The sequence below is a fragment of the Canis lupus genome, chromosome 6, assembly GCF_011100685.1.
Source record: "Canis lupus familiaris isolate Mischka breed German Shepherd chromosome 6, alternate assembly UU_Cfam_GSD_1.0, whole genome shotgun sequence".
Lineage (NCBI taxonomy): Eukaryota > Metazoa > Chordata > Mammalia > Carnivora > Canidae > Canis > Canis lupus.
In genome coordinates, this window is record NC_049227.1 from 16,085,767 (window position 1) to 16,106,970 (window position 21,204).

The 21,204-nt window shown below is 57.3% G+C and overlaps 1 protein-coding gene and 1 long non-coding RNA gene across 3 annotated transcripts in view; one reads left to right on the forward strand and one right to left on the reverse strand.

The window, feature by feature from the left end:
* The window catches only part of ADAP1 (ArfGAP with dual PH domains 1), a 54,331-nt gene that overhangs the window by 15,633 nt on the left and 17,494 nt on the right, over positions 1–21,204 (forward strand). Inside the window, exons 1-4 of one of the 2 annotated variants that reach the window (XM_038539699.1) lie at positions 1,320–1,415; positions 12,043–12,173; positions 16,236–16,327; positions 20,601–20,683. In XM_038539699.1, the coding sequence (XP_038395627.1) occupies positions 16,239–16,327; positions 20,601–20,683 (172 nt within the window). In that variant the 5' untranslated portion in view covers positions 1,320–1,415; positions 12,043–12,173; positions 16,236–16,238. Of the gene's footprint in view, positions 1–1,319; positions 1,416–12,042; positions 12,174–16,235; positions 16,328–20,600; positions 20,684–21,204 lie in introns of those variants that run through there. The other variant, XM_038539698.1, reaches the window with a different exon arrangement.
* On the reverse strand, positions 1,222–2,071 carry LOC119872169. The gene is made up of 2 exons (XR_005360677.1): positions 2,007–2,071; positions 1,222–1,719 (listed from the first exon to the last, which is right to left on the reverse strand). It is a non-coding gene; the product is annotated as an uncharacterized LOC119872169 (long non-coding RNA).

Here is a 21,204-nt window from a genome sequence, read left to right on the forward strand (position 1 = left end):
TCCCCTGATCCCAAATTAACTCATGTTCCTTCTAGATGATCCTATGTCTTCTCTAGAACATTTAGCTCCTCAGGCACAGGCTTTAATGGAGGGATGGGCTCTACATGGTGTGACGGGGCAGGCAGTGAAGATACAGGCAACGTGGAAAGGCACAGGAGGTGGATTGGTGGCCCCCAGCATCAGGGCAGGCAGTGGGTGGGCGCTGGTATTGAGGTGGTGAGTGTGGCATCACTGGCAGTGACCACGGTTAGGGTGTGGTCCTGGGGTATGGTAAGGTCTGGGGTTCCCTGAGCATGAGGCGGTCACCAGAACAGGACATGGAGACAGGTGAGTAAGAAGTTGGGGTGCTGGTGCTGGGGTTATCCAGAATTAATCCTCGGAGCACCCAGAAGAGGGGAGGGTGTAGCAGGCACAATGGCCCCTGTCACTGTGAGCTGTGTGCTTCCTGTGGTCAGAGGAGAAGCAAGGAGGTGAGTGTGTCCGGAGCAGAGAGTAGGGGACAGTCTCACGCCACCATGGCACATGCAGGGCTTGTTGCCCGCTGTAATGGAGGGTCCTGGGCTGACAGGTGAGGTGGTTGCCAGGAGACCATTAGAGGGCTTTGGAGTTGTCCAAACAAGAGGTGACAGTGGTGCGCTCTAGGACGCTGGCAGTTGTGTGGTGGGAAGTGGTCAAATCATGGATATATTTTGAACTTTGGGTAACAGGACATGCTGGCACATGAGGTATGAGTTGCAGGACCGGGAGAGATGAGGACACTGGTTTTGAGCTGAGGCTGTGGGAAGAAGGGTGGAGACCAGGAACTGGCATGAGGGGTGACGATTGAGAAATCGCCATGACTCTGAGTGGGCACTCAAGCTTGGGGCCGGGGAACATTCTAGAGAAAGAGGCTGGAGGTAGACACCAGGAAGCCAATGTACAAACTGGCAATGTACACAGTTTTCTTTTTCTGTTTTTTTCTTCACTGAGGTGAAATTCACATAACATAAAATTGACCACTAAAAGCAAACAGTTCAATGGGATCCCCGGGTGGCTCAGCAGTTAAGTGCCTGCCTTCGGCCCAGGGCGTGATCCTGGAGTCCTGGGATTGAGTCCCGCATCGGGCTTCCTGCGTGGGGGCTGCTTTTCCCTCTGCCTGTGTCTCTGCCTCTGTCTCTGTGTTTCTCAGGAATGAATAAATAAAATCTTCAATAAATAAATAAATAAAAGCGAACAGTTCAGTGGCATTTAGAACATTCCAGTGTTGTGTAACCACCACGTCCACTTGGCTCCCAAGTACGGTTTTCACAACCAGGAGACGAGATGAGATGCAAGGGAGGTGTCCAGAGCCTGGCGGTGGGCAGGCCAGCCGCATGCTGCCCAGCCCAGGACGGTGGAGCACCTCGCCGGCCCGCGGAGTGTGCCCCCGGGGGCTGGTGAGTGGCGGGGATGCTAGGGTGGACACGCAGGGTCAGGAGAAGGACTCTGAAATCGGGCAGCATGGGTGCTGAAGGGGGTGGTCCCAGGGTGGGAAGGGAATGTGCCAGAAGGAGACCCCTGGGCCAGGCAGGAGGGGAGGGTCTGAAGGGACGGCTGGGTCCCCCACTGAAGGGGAGAGAGGGGAAGATTCGCGCCCCACGCCGCCAGGAGCTCACTCACTGCCTGCTCTGTAGCTGGCCACCACTTCGGGGAATCCACTCGGCATGCAGAGGCAAACGTGCCCACCGCCCCGGAGCTGCTCTGGGGGCAGGGAGACAGGACCAGGCAAGCAGACAGAGCAGAGCGAGTTGGGAGGGTTCCGGCAGCAGGGGGCTGTGGGGGTGCTGGCAGCCCCCTGCCCGCACCCATGCCCCCCTCACTCCTGGGCCTCAGTGTGCAAGGGACAGGTTCTCCGGAGCCGGCTGCAGGGCTCTGCCAAGACCCCTGGTTCTGGCTCCCTGCATAGGCGGTGCTCTCCTCCCCTGCTGGACTTTGCTTGGGGGTGATGCCACCTGCCCCGTCCTGCCGCGCCCTGCCCCCTGTCTCACCTGGACAGATGCCTCATTTCTGCTCCAGGAAATGGTGAGGGGCTGAGTCACCTGCAGGCTCCCTGGGAGAAGGCAGGGCAGAGCAGGGGCAAACAGAGGGCAGGGACAACCCTGGGAGGTGGGGTGGGGGTACTGGGAGGAGCCGTGAGAGAGCTGGCAGCCTGGGGCAGAGTCTGTGCACAGAGGGCGCGGCTGGCACCTGGAGGCTGGCACTGGAGGTGTGCCGGTGCTGATGTGGGTTGGGCAGGAGTGGAGCTCCTCACTCAGGCCTGGCTGCTCTCTACAGCCCTCTCTTCTAGGTGCAGGGCCTCCATCTGCTCCCCCAGACCAGCACATGCCCTGGGGTGCAGTGTTGCACAGAGCACCTCGTGGTCTGTGCTGGGGGACACGGGCCCTGGAGGCCCACTCCAGGCTACTGGGCAAGGAGTCTCAGAGTCCCTGGTGCCCGGAGAGAGGACGGCTGGCTGGCTGGCTGGCTGGCTGCTGCTGCTGTGCTCCTTGCCCCATGTGGAAGGGGTGCAGCCAGAACAGGGCCTGGGGTCAGGGGGTCCTGGTGCTGGGGTTCCCCACTCGCTACCCTCCCACCCGAGGGGCTCTGGGCTCGGGAGCATGAGGCTTTTGTGGACATGTAGACTGCTTATGCTGGGTGCCTCTCTCCTGGCTCTGATGTGGGGGTGTGGGCAGACTCCGCTGTGCTCCAGCAGCCTGAGAAGGAGCCCCGAGTCCCATCTGGCCCCCTAATGCTGGGGTGACGTCTCCCCTGGGGACCTCCTGTCAGCCTTTGTCCAGCTCTTCGTAGCCTCCCACCGCATGTGCACATGTAGGATCAGGGTGGCCCTCCTGTGGAGATCTGCCCAAGAGATCTGCAGAGATCTCTTGGAGGGAGGAGGGAGGGGTGAAGAGCAGGCACATTTCAGCAGGAATTCCTGCAGGAGTACTGGGGCTCCTGGAGCAACCCATGGAGCAACCCATGAGGGCCAGTGGGGGACCAGCTTGCTGGTACTCCACCCTCGGGCACTTGCAGGGGGGTGGGGGGTGGGGGTGGGGTGCAGGGGCTCCCTCTCCTGGAGGCTGGAAGTCGTCAACTGTTGTTCAGTCAGTCCCCTCAAGAGCTCTACTTCCAGAGGCAAGATCCTTCTTTAAAATCTGGGCTCTTGATTGAACAGCCACCCCAGGCTCAAGGGCAGCATTTCAAGCATGGGGGAACCCTCCAGGGTCGCTGAGTCCTGAGACAGCCAGACCGTGTCCCCAGCCAGCTGATCCCAGGGGGAGGCCCCACGCCTCCATCTTTAGGATCACAGGCACTCTACCCATCAGTGGGTGGCACACTTGCTGGAGCTGCCTTGAGCTACCGTGTGCAGGTGCTTCGGGCAGGCAGGCCAGCCTCTGGGTGGCACTCAGTGACAGTCCTGTCTGGCCACAGAAAGGTGACATTGGAGCCAGATCTTTGCTAGGCAGGTGGCACCCAGACAACCCTGTGGAAATCATCAGCCTGAGATTTGGGGGAACCACACTTTGCACCTCAGGTCCAAGCGTCCCACTGGCTTGATCCAGACATAGCCGGCCTCTGTGTGCGCCCCACGCTTCGGCTTCTTGCCTTCCCCCCCTGGTTCCAGCTCAGCCCACCTCCCGCTGGCGCTTCCCCGGCACCACGCACCTGTCCCGGGGCCCTTGCCTTGGCACAGTGCAGGGTTCTTCCCTGTGACGGGGTGAGGGCTCCCCCTCCTCTTCCTCTCCTGGAAGCCTCAGAACCTGAATGTGAACTCAGCCTACTAATGGGCTTGAAAGGGCACTGGGGTGCCTGTCAGCAGGTGGGAACCAATGACCACTGTGAGCAGTGGTCTCACCTGTGACCCGCCTCCACCCCCGGGACCCCTTTTCTCTCTCCCCTGCCTCTGTTGAACCTGTGGAGGAAAGTAGTTCAGTTCCGGGCCAGTCTGCCATTGTGCGACCTAAGGCAAGTGTCTGACCCCTGCTGGGCCTTACGTGTCTTACTCTGTAGAATTGGCCTAATCATAGCATCAGCCTCAGATGGAGCTGTGGGACCAGGTGGGGTAACGTGCTGAGTCCTCAGCCCCAGGGCGTGTGATGAGGCAGGCAGGGTGACCAGGGGGCCTCTGAGGGATGCCCAGGACGCTCCTCCTTCCTTCTCTAAGGCCAGGCCCGTGGACTGGCCTGCGTGGCCCCCAGGAGCCAGCTGGACATAGCTCCTGGAGGAGGGAGCATGCATGTCCTAGAGAAAGCAGGTCCCTGTCCACCCCGCCCAGCAGGACCAGCAGGGTGAAAAGCCCTGGTTTTTCTGCTTCTCTGGGCTCTGGGGTAGGGCTGGAGCCATAGAAACAGCCACTGACTTTTTATTCATTTTTATTGAGGTATGATTTACACACAGTAAGATGCACCCCCGTAGGAGTGCCGGGAGCCAGGCCCCCACTGATGTGCTTCGGATTCCCGTCGGCCTCTTCATGTCACTGAGATGTTAGTGTTCTTGTTACTCTCAGAGGTCCTTTGTGCATTTTGGACACACATCCTGTATCAGAGACACGATTTGCAAAATTTCTCCCGCTGTAACTTGCCTCAACCAGCATCCTTCAAAGAGCAGACCTTTTAAAAAATTCTGATGACGCTAACTTAATTTTTTTTTAGTTTTCTGTGACCAAAAAGGCTTTGCCTCATGCACTCTCACAAAGACTTCTCTTGTTTTCTTTTGGAAGTTTTATAGTTTTGGGTTTTACATTTAGCGTGATGATGCATTTTGAATGACTTTGTTGTAGGTGGTAGGAGGCATGGGCCGAGTTTAGTATTTTTGCAGGTGATGTCCGACTGTTCTGGCACCATGTGCTGAAAGATTATTCTTTCTCTGCTAAGACACCTTTCCACCTTCATCAATAACACGTATGGAAATATTTCTGGGCTCTGTTCTGTGCCAGTGATCTTCTCTTTGTTTTTACGCCAATACTGTGCTGTCTCGATAACTGTAATTTTACAATAAATTCTAAAACCCAGAAGTATTAGTGCTCCATTTTTGTCCTTTTCCAAAGTTGTTTTGGCTATTCTAGGTCCCCTGAATTTGCATCTGAATTTTAGAACTCATTTAACTTACATTTAAAAATCCTCCTGGAGTTCTGATTGGGATGACATTGAGTCTATAGATAAATTTGGAGAGAATTTACATCTTCACGATATCGAGTCTTCCAACCTGAAAGTGGTATCTTTCACTTCATAGTCGCATGGTCTGTAATGCATCTGTCTCAGCGGTATTTTGTAGTGTTCAGTGCATTACTTTGCATTATTGTTTGTCATATTTACCACTGCGTATTTCATTTTTTTATGCAATTATAAATGGTGTTTTTAACTTTTCATTGTAGTAAAATCTATATGACATATAATTCACTATTTTACCCTCTTTCAAGTATAGTTCAGTGACATTTAAAACAGTCGCATTGTTGTACAACAATCTCCAGGATGGAAATGACATTTTTAAATGTTCAATTTCCAACTGCTTTTTGCTGATATATACAAATATAATTAATGTTTGTATATTTATCTTATATCCTGCAGCCTTATTAATTCTAGAAGTGTTTTTCTAGAATCCATCAAATTTTCTAGGTTGATAATCATGTTGTGTATGAATAAAAGAGGTTTTATTTTTCCCTTTCCAATCTGGAAGCTTATTTCTTTTATTGCCTTATTGCACAAACTAGAATCTCCAACTCTGTTTTGAATAGAAGTGATTAGAACAGACATTCCTGTCTTGGTCCTGATTCTAGGGAAAAGCATTCAGTCTTTCTCCATTAGGTATGATGTTAGCTATAGATATTTCATGATGCTGTATATCGAGTTAGCAAAGCACCCCTCTATTCCTAGTTTTCTTTTTTATTTTATTTTATTTTATTTATTCATGAGAGACACAGAGAGAGAGGCAGAGACATAGGCAGATGGAGAAGCAGGCTCCATGTGGGGAGCCCGACGCAGAACTCAATTCCAGGACCCCGGAATCACACCCTGAGCTGAAGGGAGATGCTCAACCATTGAGCCACCCAGACGTCCTAGTTTTTTACCAGGGTGCTAGATTTTATCACATGCTTCTTCTGAATCTAGTGACAGTTATATGTTTTTTCATTTTTAATCTGTAAATATGGTGAATTACATTGATTTTCAAATGTTAAGCCAGCTTTGCATTCCTGGTGTAAATCACTGGTGGTCATGGTTTTGTCTTCTTTGTAATGTTATTGGGTATGCGCATCTTTTTGTGGATGTGTTTTCACTCCACTTTGGTAAATACTGAGGAGTAGAATTGCTGGTATACAGGAAAAAGATGGTTAATTATGTGAGCAACTGTTTTCCAAAGTGAGTTGAACCAACTTATGCTCCTGCCAGTGGTGTATGAAATTACCAGTTGCTCCATATCGTCATCACTTGGTAATGTTGGTCTTTTGCTTTTCAGCCATTCCAGTGGATGAGTAACAGGGTGCCATCACCAAAGCTTTTTTAAAAGGGTACAAACTGGGCAGCCCGGGTGGCTCAGCGGTTTAGTGCCACCTTCGGCCCAGGGCCTGATCCTGGAGACCCGGGATCGAGTCCCACGTCGGGCTCCCGGTGCATGGAGTCTGCTTCTCCCTCTGCCTGTGTCTCTGCCTCTCTCTCTCTCTCTCTCTCTCTCATGAATAAATAAAATCTTTTTTTAAAAAAAGGTACAAACTTTCTATTCCTCAAGTGATAACTGTGTTGCTCTAGTCTCTGACACACCTGATTTAGCTGGCATTTTTTTTTTTTAATTTTTATTTATTTATGATAGTCACAGAGAGAGAGAGAGAGAGAGGCAGAGACATAGGCAGAGGGAGAAGCAGGCTCCATGCACCGGGAGCCTGATGTGGGATTCGATCCTGGGTCTCCAGGATCGCGCCCTGGGCCAAAGGCAGGCGCCAAACCGCTGCGCCACCCAGGGATCCCGCATTTTTTTTTTTTATAAGTACTCTCTACACCCAATGTGGGGTCAAATTCATGACTCAGATCAAGTCAGTTGCTGTCATGATTGAGCCAGCCTGGTGCCCTGTCCTTACCCTTATGTGAAGGGCTTAGTGTCTCCCTTAGTTCAGACTTCCTAGAGCCCTCCATGGAAGCAGCTGCTTGTGTTCTGTTTGAGGGCATGTGTGTGTGTGTGTGTGTGTGTGTGTGTGTGTGCATACCTCCCACACTCCCACACGCTGGATGGGCAGGCTGGGGCCAAACAGCTTTAAGTTGTACAACAGTAGGTCCTTGTCCCAGCCGCAGGATGGCAGACAAGTTCGTAACCTCTCCTTCAAACTAGGAGCCTTGTTGTCATTTGATCATTAGTGGTGGCAGGATGCTATGCCTTCTGATCACATGCCTTCCTTGCTCTCACATCTGTCTCACCCTTTTCCCTCTAATGCAGGGCCTGGCGAATGTTTTCTTAAAGGACCAGATAGTAAATATTTCAGGCTCTGTTGGCCACACCTCCTCGTCACAACCACTTGACTTTGCCGCTGTATTGCAGAAGCAGCCACAAAGTGTAAATGAGGGGTGTGGCTGTGTGCCAATAAAACTTTATTTACAAAAACAGGCCCAAGGGCTACAGTTTGCCAATCCCCACTGAGGTGTTCTGTAAACAGGTCTTCTAGGCCAGGACAGAGACAGCCTTGTCCCAGAGTCTGTGTATGAGGATGGAGGATGGCTGAGCAGGAGCGTTTGGTGGGCTTTGTTTAGCCAACCTCAGAATTTCCTCACATGTCAGGGAAGGCTGTGAGGAGACAGCCCTGGGCCAGCGGTCCACAGTCAGAGCAGATATTACCAAGTGGTAAAAAGTGAGGTCTCTTCTGCACCCTAGTGACTGTCCCAGTTGGGCTTATTTTGCAAGTGATGGTTACTGTCCCATCTTACACAGGAGGTGGCGAGCCTGGAAGGGGTGCTGCTTGCCCCAGACCATGTGCCTGCCAGGCACTCTACACAGTGGTGGACTAAGCAGCTTTGGTGGAGGTCTCTGGGGAAGACAGAAGCCGGGGGTGGATTGACTGTCCCCTTTCTGCACCTCGGTTTGGTGCTCTCCACCTGTTGCCCGGGGATAGCCTTTCATTGTAGACTGTGTGTTGCCCTCTCCTGCCCCACCAGCCCTCCCTGCACGGTGTAGCCCTCAGCAAATGTTCATTAGTAGAGTCGGGGAGAAGGCCTTGGTGCCCTCTTGGGAAGTAGGGGTTCTGCAGACAGAGGGCTGTTGGGTCATTAATTCATCACAGAACCTGGCCTCTGGTTTTGGCTGGGTTCTGTCCTTGGGAAGCCCACGATGAATGAGACAGACCGAGTCAGGAAGCCCAGCAGCTGCAACAAACAGCTCTGCATCTCAGAGGCCGGGCTTGTTACTGGCTCACAACACAGTGCTGTACACAGGTACCTGTCCCAGCTCTCTGGGACCTCTCTGCTCCAGACAGTGACTCAGGGGCCTCCACCCCTCCACCCTCACCAGAGTCGCCCCACCCCCACCCCCTTGGTCAAGGATGCAGACAAGAAGCACCATGGGTGGGTGGTGGCCGTCAGCCAGGCCTGGCGGGACGTGGGTCCCTCTGATCACGTTCCATAGCCCAGAATCACGGCCATACCGAGCTTCCAGGTGGCTGAGAAGTGTTGCGCCATGTGACCCCGGGGAGGAGGAGAGGCAGGTCATGGTCTCCGCCACAGACCTGTGCTCAGAGGGGCTGAGGAAATTAGCATCCGAACGGGGACGTGAGTGCGTGAGGGTGCCTGGGAAGGCGTGTGGCCTGGGCTGTGTCAGCAGAGCCACACAGCCACTGTGTGATGACTGCCATTACCTGAGCACCCTGTGTGCCAGGCTGTCCCCCCTGCTGTTAGTGGCCTCAGGGTCCTTGATGGTATTCTGTTCACTTTACAGAGGAGAAACAGAGAGAGCAGTGAAGTGATTTTCTTTGGGGCGTACAGCTAGGAAGGGTGGGGAGGGAGTGGGACCCAGCCCCCCAGGCTCGGGTGCGGGTCTGTTCAGCTCTAGAGCACGTCTGATGGGGCTACGGGGTCCTCCCTGGTGAGCAGGAGTGTGGCCACTCAGGTGGACAGGGGCCCGGGTGCTTCTCTGGTGAGTGTGAATGGGTGAGTGAGCCACAGCTCCCCAGTCTGGCTTTGGGAGAAAGCCTGCTGCCCTGCCCTGATGCGATTTCCTACAGAAATCTGCAGCTTGGGCCGCAGTCCATGTCTGCCCACTCCTGCCAGCTCCTCGCTGCTGGGGAGGGGGGCCCTCCTCGCAGGCGGCAGCACCAGAGGACGGTGGCAGGGGTGCAGCCCCGGCCCAGCTGGCGGCTGTGTCTGTGGCCCGTGTGGGTCTTCCCTGCTCACATTCTCTTGGACCAGAGGAGTCGCTCACTTCCTGGTGGGGCAGCATTTTCACAGAGGGAGCAGCTCCTGGGTCCCTAGGACGGTGGGTGTGCCTGGGCATCCAGGAGGGACACCGAGGGTGGGCTGGGGCCGCAGGAGAGCGGGGGTGTGGGGCGGAGGCCTGGCAGGGGGGTGGTACCAGGGGCCTCGGTGTGCCCCCAGGGCAGCAGCCAGGCAGTTTCTAGAGAGGGGCACCAAAATGCAGGGAGAGTGTATTCTGAGAGTAGAGGACACAGGTTGGTTCATGCAAAGCCACGGGCTCTGCTGTTCCCTGCGTCCCCATGATCACGTGTGGGGTCTTCAGTCTGTGTGCTGCCAAGAGCGCTTGGGCTGCAAGGGGTCTGTGGCTCTCTGATCCCCCCTCCGGCCCCCGGGGAGGCACGGAGCTGGTTCCCCAGCTGCCCACTCTGTGGGGTTCCCTGCAGGCCCATCCTGCCTGCTCTGTAGACCCCAGTATGTTGGAGGCCTGGCTTCTGGCTGCAGTCAAGCCCTGCTGCCAAGGCACCTCCCTGGGCCAGTGGAAGGGAGTTCGGGGACGTGGCTGTGGGGGCCGTGCAGACATCTGGGGCCCTGATGTGGGTACAGACCCGGCTGCTAAGAGGGGGCCCAGAGCATGTCAAGCCCTGACCCATTTATATTCTAGGTCTGAGACAGACAGTGCTCGGTAAACAGGCAAAGAAACTGAATGCAAGGACGGCAGAGGGGGTTAGGAACCGAGATGGACACTGAGGGGGCCCCCAGCTGGCAGCCGGGGAGCCTGTGAGGGTGACCTCTGCACCCAGATGAGTGGAGGAAGGGGACGCCAAATGTGGGGGGCTGGAGCAGCCCAGGAGGAGCTAGGAGAGGTGGTGAGAAGTCCCTGGAGGGTTCCAGAGCAAAAGCTGCTAGGATGCTCTGGCTTCTGGGGCCATGGGGGGAACACGGGGAGCCAGGGTGGACACAGGGGATGTCCAGGAGGATGGGTGGGTGGGCCGGTGGTCTGTCTGCCCCTCTGCTCATAGCTCCTCAGAGTGGGGGTAAGGACCCCCCAGAACCACACTCCGAGGCCTCAGGCTCTCTGGGCCACATCCCTCGCTGACCCTGTGTGGAGCAGTGATGTCTGCTAACCCCAGTACAGGGAGGGGGCAGAGGGCTGGGGCCCCTGGTGCTCTCAGGTTCCCCACCAGGAGCCTGTGTCTGTGCCTGGAGTCACTGCCCCGTCGCCTAGCACCCCAGGCTCACCAGGAGGCCCATCCTGCACCAGGCACCCCCATCCCATAAACACCCATCAAGGGGAGGTTGGAAGTGAGGGCTCAGAGGATCCCCAGCCCCCACGGACAGTCTGCCTGTGGGGCTGGGCACGGGTCCCTCAGGATGATGTAGCTGTTTTTCTCCCGAAACTTCTCTATTCTGGGTGCCACTTAGAAGTGACCTGCCTCCCTCATCTCCACTTCCTCTCTAGACCCTAGAGCAGGTCACACGCCCCACGGGCGCCTCGGGGACAGGGACAGGGACAGGGATGCTATGAGTGGGGCCTGTCATCACCAGAACCCCTGTGCTCAATTGCTCAGCCCACCACTCCCTGTGTCCCTCTCGGGTCCCGCAACAAGCCGGCCCTTGTCTCCCCATGCAGGCAGGGAAGGAAGCTGGGGACCAAGGCAGGGCGGGTGCCCTGGGGCCACTGCGAGTCTGGGGCAGGGGCCAGCCACCCCCAGGGCCAGGGCTGCTGGGTCCTTGGTCCAGGAACCAGAGGGGCCTGGTGCACCGGCCCCCACACCCACACCTGCCCATTCACACTCATGTGTGCACACCCACACCTGCTCACACACATGTGCACACCCACACCTGCCAACTCACATCTGCACACGCCCTGCAAACACTTCTAGCACAGAGCTTGGGCCTGTGATGAGGCCTTTGGTATCTGAGGAGAGGCTCTGGCCTCCCGGCATCTGACTTAAACCAGCCTGATGCAGGAGAAGCTTTACTTACAAGCGGAAGGTGCTTCAGAGACCATCGTCCCTTCTGAGCACTCGCTCTGAGCCTCCCTCCTTCGGCCTCTGGCTCTCACTCAGTTACTAGGATGGGGGGTGCAGAACGCAGACAATCCCGGAGCCACTTCCAGGGCCCAGTATATCGTGTCACGTTCCACTGTGCTCGGTTGCCGTGCATCAATATGAAAAATTGCAAATGGACCAGCTTTTGCAAATGGATTGCAAATGAAAAGTGGGCCGACTTATACCTGGACCTGCTTGCCCAGTTAGGTCAAGCAGCCATCAGCACCCTGCGCGTTGCTGCGTCCACTCATGCACACACGTGTTCCCGTTGCACTTTGAGGGTAAGTGAGACATCAAGGTGTGTCCGAGTGCGTGGGCACGTGGCCAAGCCAACGTCCCTGTCATGATCGAGTGCCATCGTCCAGCACATCTCCCATGGCCATGCGTTGTCCACTTGGGTGTCCGCGGAGCAGCTAGGACATCGGGGATGGGGCTGCTCACCTGTGGCAGGTGGGAGGGACCTCACGTGGGACAGAACCCGTGAGCCTCAGGGATCTCCTTGCCAGCCTCCCTTTGCAGGGATGGGCAGACAGAGGCGAGAGTCCCGGCCCTGCTCCATTCCCTGGGTCGGAGCCTCCCTGAGCAGACATCTGGCCTTTGCCTTCCAGATCCTGATTGGGCTTCCTACACCCTGGGGGTGTTCATCTGTCTCAGCTGCTCCGGAATCCACCGGAATATCCCCCAGGTCAGCAAGGTGAAGTCTGTCTGCCTGGATGCCTGGGAGGAGGCCCAAGTGGAGGTATGGGCCTGCGAGGGGGTGGGGTGGGGGTGGCCGTGGGTGGGAGGATCCCCTGTAGTCCTGCTGCCACCTGGGTGTCCTGGGCCTGGCCCCCCGGTCAGACACCCTGAAGGTCCCTTTACCCTTGCTCCAGACTCCTGACTGGGACTAACACTGCAAGGTGGGGGGGGGGGGGGGAGTTGGGAGGGATAGGGTAGGGGAGCGGGAGGGGGCAGGGGGTGAGGGCAGGGGGAAGACAGGGTTTGTAGGAGGGGTGGGGAGAGAGGCAGGAGGGATGGGATGGGGAGGGGGGATGGGTGAGGGTGAGAGGGCAGAGGGTGGGGCCGGGGGCCAGGCGGGGTCAAAAGGACCTTTGTGTCCTGTGCCCTTGGCCTCCAGTTTGCCTGTTGGAAGCGCACATCTCAGCAGTCTTTGGTGTGTTTAGGGGCCAATGACACCAAAGTCACTTTTAGGACATTTCCACCTGGGAGAGAACCCGTGCGCTTAGCCGTCTGGTGCACAGGCCGGAGGATGCTCCTGTGCTGTGTCCCCACCGCTGTGCCTGTGGTGGGCACTTCCATGAAAGGGCCAGCAGGTGGCCCTGCGTCTGCTTCTCTCACCGAGTGCCCCCCCCCACCCCGTCCAGGGTCACCCAGGTTCTGGTGGGTCAGGGCTCCGCTCCTTTTTACAAGAAGGTAACATCCACCATATGGCTGGGCCTTGTTCTGTCTGCCCGCCTATCTGTGCACAAACACCTGGATGCTTCCCCGAGGCTGTGTTTTGGTCAAGAGCCACGTGCACGCAGGGAGCCGGTGACCGTGTGGGGCCCCCATGGCGTCCCCCCCACAATGCACAGTGATCCCTCTCCTGGAGAGTCCTTATTCAGTGGACTAGGTGACTGGAGGGATAGTGGCCGCCAGGCAGGTGCACCTGTGCCCCGGCAGGGCCAGTGGCAGCTCTTGGAAGCCTCATCCCTGCGGGTCCGAGGCCACACGTCTGTAATTTCTCACAGATTTGGCTCCATTTCCCTCCCCGGCGGCTTCTGGGCCCCGCAGCCTGCATCTGAAGGCCTCTGCTGCACCCTGCACTCTGCCCCAGGTCCTTCCCGGCCGCATCCCCATGGGGTCTTCGTGCAGCATTTCTGGGTCTAGAGTGACCCCGGGCATCTCAGGCCGTGGTCTGGAGTCTCTTGTGCTTTCTCGTCCGCCTTGCCAGGCGCAGCCTTGGCCCCTGCGGGCGCACATCGGCGCTTCCGCTTTCTCGTGTTCTTCTATATTTGGGGATCTAACCCTCCGAGGTGGTAGTAGGAGACGTTTTTTTCTGGGTTGTCTTTTGACTTTGCTCGAGGTGGTTTTTGCAGTGGAAACTTATTTACTTTGATGTAGTCAAATTTGTCAGTCTTCCGTGGTTTCAGGGGTTCTAGGGTGTGTAGATGGTCCCGCTTGGCCCCAGGCCTGGTCTGACTCATCACGGCATCACCCAGGTAGAGTTCACACCCCAGGCAGTTCCCGGGCGAGGCTGTGGCCCGTCGGTTTCACCACGTCGCCTGGCCACGCAGCCATCCCCCCTGCCTGATCCTGGAAGATTTCCCCCAAATGACCACCTCCCCAGCCCCCGCTGGAAGCAGGGAGTCTGCTTTCTGTTCCAGTGGATGCGCTCCTCCGGACGGGTCAGGTCACTGCTCCCATGTCCCCCCGTGCTCCCTGTGACTTCCTCCCCCCCAGGGAGCACCACGTGTCCGGGCTTCCCCCACGGGGTGGCAGGTGTCCACACCACACACCCCTCTATCGCAGAGTAATTCCCACTGTGTGGACGGACCTCATTCGCCTTACGCACCCGCCCGTCCAGCCCCGGGCCTGGGGTCATCTCACTGCAGCCCCCGTGAATGCTGCCGCTGGAACAGTCTGGGCGAGCTCTCGGGGCGGGGGCCGGAGTGGCCTCTCCTGGACCGGGTGGCACGGCCGTGTCGGAAGGGACCTGCTGGTCCCCGGGGCACGTGCCCACTGGCCGTGCATGACTGTTCCGGTCCCCCCAACGTGCTGCCCTGCTGGCCTCCGAGCCGGGCCACCCCCGGGGCTGCAGGTGGTCTCTCGCTGTGGGGTTGACTTGCGTCTCCCGAATAATGAGCGACGTGAGCATCTTCTCATATGTCTGTTGGCCGCTTGTGTGTGTCCTTTAGACAAATGTCCATTCGGATCCTTCACTGATTTTAAACACGGGTTGTGCTTTTATTCTTGAGCCGGGAGCTCCGACGTGGAGTCCTTCATATATTCTGGACACGAGCACCGCGTCAGATACGGTATTTGCAAATAGCGTTTCTCCTCCTGTGAGGTATCTTTTAACTTTCCTTTTTAGATAAAATGTTCGAAATGCTCCACGTGCAGTTGATATTCTTCAGGAGCTCTAGGTTTAATTCCTGAGGTGAAAGCCACGACTCCGCCGTTTTGAAGTGAGCAGTCCCGTGGCACTGATCGCATTCCTGGGTTTGTGCAGCCACCACTGGTGTCTGGTTCCAGGGTGCTCCCATCACCTCCGAGGAGACGTCCTCCTGTCCCTGCTGGGCTGCGTCCCACCTTGGGCGTCACCCCTTCTGGCCGCGTCGTGTGAAGACAGCCACACACTGTGGCCTTCAGCGTCCGGATTCTTTCATTCGGCGTAACGTTCGCGCGCCCTCGACGGCATCCTTTGAAGCACATACGTTGTTCGTTTTGATGAAGTTCCATTTTTTTCTTTTGTTTGTGCTTTGGGGATCACATCCAAGAAACCATGTCTTCATCCAAAGTCACAAAGATTTCCTCCCATATTTTCCTAAAATTATTTTTTGAATTATACCATGGCTTTTATCTACTACTTTTACTGTTTAGTTTTGGAAATCACATCTTTAATTCAATTGGAGCTTTTTTGACTGAAAGTTTGTGTCCAAATGCACTTTGTCTGATGGTTTCACAGTTTCCTGCCCCCACTGCTGACACGAATGGGCATCCCTCCCCCCATCCATCCTATTAAATCTAATATCGAATATTAGAACTTCCTGGATCTATTTCTGGACCTTGTTTGGTTGGATTGATTAGGCTTTCTGGTCAGTACCAGGTTTTAATATCTGGTAGGAAGAGTCTTTGCAGAATTTTCTAGAACGTTTTTGCTTGTTAATTTTTAAAATGAACTTTATAACCATTGCTAGCTTTAAAAAATCCTATCCCTGTTTTGTTTTGCCTTGTTTGACAACTGCAAAGATGACACAGAGGGACACCAGGAGAACATGCGTCTCTGGGCAGGGTTTCTTGTGCATCCCTCAGAACGCGTCCGTTTTGTCTTTGTGGAGACTGAACATTTCTCATGAGGCTGGTCCTTTGTATTTTGCCTAGTTCTTGACTGATGTTTTAGATAGAAGAGCAGCTGATTTTGGAATTCTAATTTGGTACCAGCCTTACTGTTGGTGTTTTTTTCCGGTTGACCCACTTGGGTCGGCCTTGGTCACGACCTGATAGTCCTCAAAGCTCAGTGTCTTTAGAAGAAAGGCTTTCCGCCAGGGCGTCGGGAAGGAGGCAGGAGTGGAGCGGAAGGAATCTCCTCCGCCCTCTTCGCCCTCCAGGCCGCCTGCACTCCCTGCTGCCCGATCTCTGCACCAGCCCGGGCATCTCCTCCCACATGCCGGGCACTGCCCCCAGGGCCTTTGCACCTGCTGCTCCCCCACTGCTTGTGTAAGTAGTCTGCTCCAGGTTCCTGACCCCTGCCGCCCACCCTTCGCTGCCCCGGGCCCTCACTGTGTCTAGTACTCAAGGGCTGCCTGCTGGGCATGGGCCAGATGAGTGGAGAGCGGGCCTCACCTGAGATGAGGATGGGGCACCTCGAGCAGAGGGACAGCTCTGCAGCCCTGGGGGACACGAGGAGGGCCCAGGATCTCTGCCACCCTCTCCAGGGCCCCTTCCACCTGCTGTGGAACTGGAGGTGCTGTCTCTGCGGCTGTTGCGGACTGCTTCCCCTGGGACAGGAGGGGCTGGGGGCCACCAGGGCTCTGGGGTCAGCCGGCCCCTGCCCCAGGCCCCGGCCTCCAGGAGCACTGACCCCATCCTCCCTCTGCAGTTCATGGCCTCCCACGGGAATGACGTTGCGAGGGACACATACGAGTCCAAAGTGCCTCCCTTCTACTACCGGCCCACGTTTTCCGACTGTCAGTAAGTCACAGCGGGGTTCTCTCAGGGGCTGGAGTTGGGAGGACCCACTGGGCACTGGCTGCCACCCTCAGAGCGGGGGCGGATGGCCGAGTCCCCAAGCCTGGTGATGGGGTGGTAGCCGGTGGCTGGAGGGAGGGCAGTGAGGCCTCACTGTGGGTCTCTGCATGCATCTCCGGGGGCCTCAAGTGCCCCCAGGTGGTCAGAGGAGGATGTTGAGAAGGTCCGGGGGGTGTCCACCCCGTCCAGGCTCCCCTTCTCCCAGCATTTCTTTTTTTTTTTTTTTAAGATTTTATTTATTTATTCATGAGAGACACAGAAAGAGAGAGAGAGACAGAGACACAGGCAGAGGGAGAAGCAGGCTCCACGCAGGGAGCCCGACATGGGACTCGATCCAGGGTCTCTAGGATCAGGCCCTGGGCTGAAGGCAGCGCTAAACCGCTGAGCCACCAGGGCTGCCTTCTCCCAGCATTTCTTGACCTCCCTGAACCCCCTGCCTCCCTGGGCACCGCCCCCCAGGACGCCATGTCCCTCTGTGCTTCCAGGGCAGGACAGGCCCCTTGGGCATCACTCAAACCCCCCAACTGGCCTGCCTCTGCTCGCCGCTGTCCACAGTGGCGCAGCCACGGCTTGGAGATGACAGCTCTCTTTTGACAAGGGTGCTCCCAGGGCCCAGAGGGGTTGGGTGAATTTCTTAGGGTGACACAGATCCCAGCAGATGAGCTGGAACCAAGACTTGGGATGTGGGTCTCCTCTGGGAGTTCCCAATCCCAGGCAGGCAGGTGGGAGACCTGCTCTCAGCCACCTGCCTGGGGCAAACTTCCCTTGCTTGCAAAGAAGGGGGAGGACCTGGCCGGGGACATGCTGCTGATGGCCACAAGGTCTCTGGGGACAAGAACCATTGCCAGGGACGACCCCCCCCCCGCCCCGGGGCAGGTACCGGTCACATCCTGAGCCCCCCTGCCCAGCCACTTCTGGGCCCACGGGGAATCTGGAGCCCGAGGCCCTGCCTGGCCATCTCGATATGAACCATCGAGGCCCAGCAGCTGTTGGGATTTTCACTTCAGCTGCAGGCTGCTCCGTGGTCTGCTTATTTGCATGCGTGCCCTGTATCTCCCTTCTGAGTGTATGACAAGGGACAGACTGGCCCGCAGGCTGTGTCCTTGTCACAGGATGCCTGGCAGGTTCCTCCGTGCCCTGGTCCCTATAACATGCTCGCAGAGACCATCCCTGCCTCCACCACTCCCTGTCCAGGTGACGGGGCATCCTGGGAGGGAGCAAACTGACCCCGGGCAGGCCTTGCCTTCCAGAAGCCTCTGCTAGGTGAAGTTTGTGGGAGCTGAGCCTGCCACCATCCCCACCCTTGGGAGGCACTCAGGCCTGCCCAGGCCACGCCCCTGAGGCCTAGGGGGGTGCAGATGCCTGCAGGGGTGGGGTCCCAGCCCCTCACAGGGAAACCTGACCAGGCAGCCATGAGACCAGCGAGGAGTGGTGGCCAACACACTCAGCTCACTGTGGGGTGTGGTTGGGGGCAGGCTGCGGATCCCATGTAGACTGTGGGGTACAGTGTGGGGTGGTGGCAAGGGGCATGGTTTGAATCACTCGGTAAACTGTAGGGTGCAGCATCCCCACCGAGGAGCAGGGCCCCTTGCAGGATGGGGGTGCAGCAGCCTCAGGGTGTCCTGAGGAGGAACCAGGGGATGTGTGCCCCCTCCCCAGCCTCCTGTCTGGGGCTTGGAGTTCACGGGCAAGTCCACGAGGAGACCACGAGGAACGGTGCTCAGAAGACCTGGGGATGAGGTCACACTCACGTCAGGCAGTGACTCAGAGAGAGGCGGGCATGGGCCCCCTTCCTGTGTCTGCCCCCCGCCCTCGGGTTCAGCCCTGCCTCTGCAGGAAGAAAGTCAGCAGGGCTCCTCCCAGTTTTGCTTCTGCTGTAAGCCAGCCCTCTGCTTCCCTCTTGGGGGCCCGGAAAGAAGGCCAGAGCCCAAAGGTGCCCCTAAGGTGCCCCCAAGCCCTCAGTGGGCAGGGTTCCCAGCTGGACGGGGCAGGGACAAAACCCCGGCCAGGTCAGCTCACCTCCTGGAGGCTGGCCATTGGGATGTGCGGGGCGCGTCTCCTGAGCCCCCTCCTGAGCTTGCACACGGCTGTCCTGTGTCCAGACCCCCTCTCTGGGGGCGCCCCACTCCAGCCTGATGCATTGTGACGTGTTAATCCACAACCATCTTCCTTCCGAATGGGCCCATCTGTAAAGTGCTGGTGGTTAGGATTCCAACATATTTTTGGGGTGGTGGATGCAATTCAACCCATAACCAGGCCAGAAATCAGGCAGATTAAATGATAGGAGGTCTGGCTTTGCCTTGGGGAGTTCAGAGGGCACAGGCAGGTGGGGACGGCAGCCGTGCCTGGGTCCTCAGTTTCCCCATGGTACAAAGGAAGAGAGCGACACTGCCTGGTGAGCTGCCCACCCTGCGGGAGGGGAAGCAGGCCCCAAGGGCAGTCACCTCCCCAGGAGGGAGAGGCCAGGCCCAGGCCTCTGGGCAGAGGGACCTGAGCGTAGGACTCTGCGGCTGACGGGACCAGGGCAGCAGGGTGGTCGGGAGTGGCGGTCCGACGCCAGCACCCCGACGTGGTGGATGAGCCTGCAGACAGCCACGCTCCTGCGGGGGGTTCCACGGGTGTGCCCCCAGCTCGCACCAGCCTCAGGGGGCGGAAGGAAGGGGTCTGCTGCCTGCCCGGCGCTAGGGACACCCCGATGGGCTGTGGGAAGGTGGGAGGCCCGCCCTGAGTGGGGGCAGAGCGGGGCGCTCCAGGGCTGGGCAGGGTAGGGTGGGGGGCTCCCAGAGGTGGTCACCCTGCACACCTGGCTGCCCCCGGCCCCCGGCTCCAGGCCGTGGCAGTCCGTCTGAGCCCTAGCTCAGACAAGGCTGGTGCCATGGGGACATCCAGCTCTGCATTTGCTCTGGGTTGCAGGGGGGGGCACCCATGTTAACCCCGAGGGCCCTGGCACCAGTGGAGGAGCCCTGAGGCCTGTCTCCCCCAAGTTCCTGAGAGCACAGGCAGGTCTTCGGTTTCAGGAACAGTGTCAGACAGGAGTGTGGGCCTCCCTCATCATGAGGCTTGGTGCATAGTGGGAACCCCCTTTGGTGCTGGTTTTCCCTGGTATAGGAGGCTGGCCAGATGGCCTCAGCAGCTGGGGAAGGGTGCACCCTGGCCTTGCCGGGGCCCCGGGTGGCTGAGTGGCTTGGGAGAGCTCTGCTGGGCAGGGTGGGGACTCCCCCGGCGCCTGCTCCCCCAGCTTCCTCCTGCTGCTGCTGGGAGCCTCAGGGACGAGGCACCCAGGCCAAGTGCTCCATGCAGGACGTCCAGCACAGACGGCCACACACCCCGCCCGATTCTGTGTACGTGCAGTGTCCACGCGGCAGTGGGCTGTGGCTGGGGGCCGGGTCACGGGGGTCCTCTCTGGGGTAATGGCGGTACAGCCTCGGGAGAGACTGGGACCTCTGTTTTTGATGCTTTCCGTGGCCACATTTGATGATACATGAATTGGAGCTAGTTTTTTTTAAAGTTTATTTTAGTCATTTCTACCCCCAACATGGGGCTTGAACTTATGACCCTAAGATCAAGAGTTGCATGCTCTACTGGCTGAACCCACCAGATGCCCCTAGAACTAATTTTTTTTTTACATGTATTTTTAAAAGATTTATTTATCAGGCGCCTGGGTGGCTCAGATGGTGAAGAATCGCCTTCAGCTCAGGTCATGGTCCCAGGATCAAGTCCTGCATCGGGCTCCCTGCTCAGCGGGGAGTCTGCTTCTCCCGCTGCCCCTCCCCCACTCCTGCTCCTTTTCTGTCTCTTGCTCAAAAAAATAAATAAAATCTTAAAAAAAAAGAATTGTTTATTTATTTTAGAGCACAAGCAGGCAGAGGGGCAGAGGGAGAGTCCTGAGCAGACTCCATGCTGAGCACAGAGCTCGACGTGGGGCTCGATCTCCTGGCCCTAAGATGAAGACCTGACCTGAAACCAAGTCAGGTGCCAAACTAACAGAACCACCAGGTGTCCCAGAGCTAATTTTTTTTTTTTTTTGAAGGGGAGGTATTAGTGGTAAAACTATCTGATTAACAAATGATTTAAAAATCAAAGCTGGTGGCCCTTCCACCCTGCCTTCTGGAGGCGGTGGACACGGGTTCCTTCAGGGGCCTTGTGCCCACGGGGTTCCAGGAGCCTCCGTGAGCCCCGCGGTCGGGCTCAGCACGATGCTCACTCTCTTCCCCAGACTCCTGCGGGAGCAGTGGATCCGGGCCAAGTACGAACGGCAGGAGTTCACACACCCCGACAAGCAGGAGCCCTACTCCGCAGGTAAGGCCCAGCCCCCTGGGCCCCTGGCCCTCTGTCCCTGTCTCTCTGTCCCTCCGTCCCTAGCTCTCAGTCTCTGGGCCCCTCCTGCCCACTCCTGGCACTGGCGACAAATTTCGGATCTGGAGGACGGCTCATTGGTCTCGGCTGGTGTCAGGTGCTGGTGTCAGGTGCACCCGGGCAGCCCTAGCTCAGACAAGGCTGGTGCCATGGGGACAGCAGGGCTGCGCTGGGCTGTGTGTGGGGTGAGCAGGTGCGGCGCGATAGGACCAGAGGCCTCGGCCCAGGTGGGAAGGTGGGACTTGGGCCTGCCTCTGGGACCTGGAGCGGCCCTCCCAGGAAAAAGTTGGGTCTGGGTTCCAGAAGTGGGGGTGCGTGTGGGGCAGCAATACCGACAGACCTCTCCACTGCGGGTATGTTTGGGTCCATCCCAGGCACTCAGTCCGCGACAGCGAGTCTCTCCCTCTGCCTCCTGCCACGCGGAGCTCAGGAGGTGGTAACAGCTAATGACAAGCTGGGGTCCT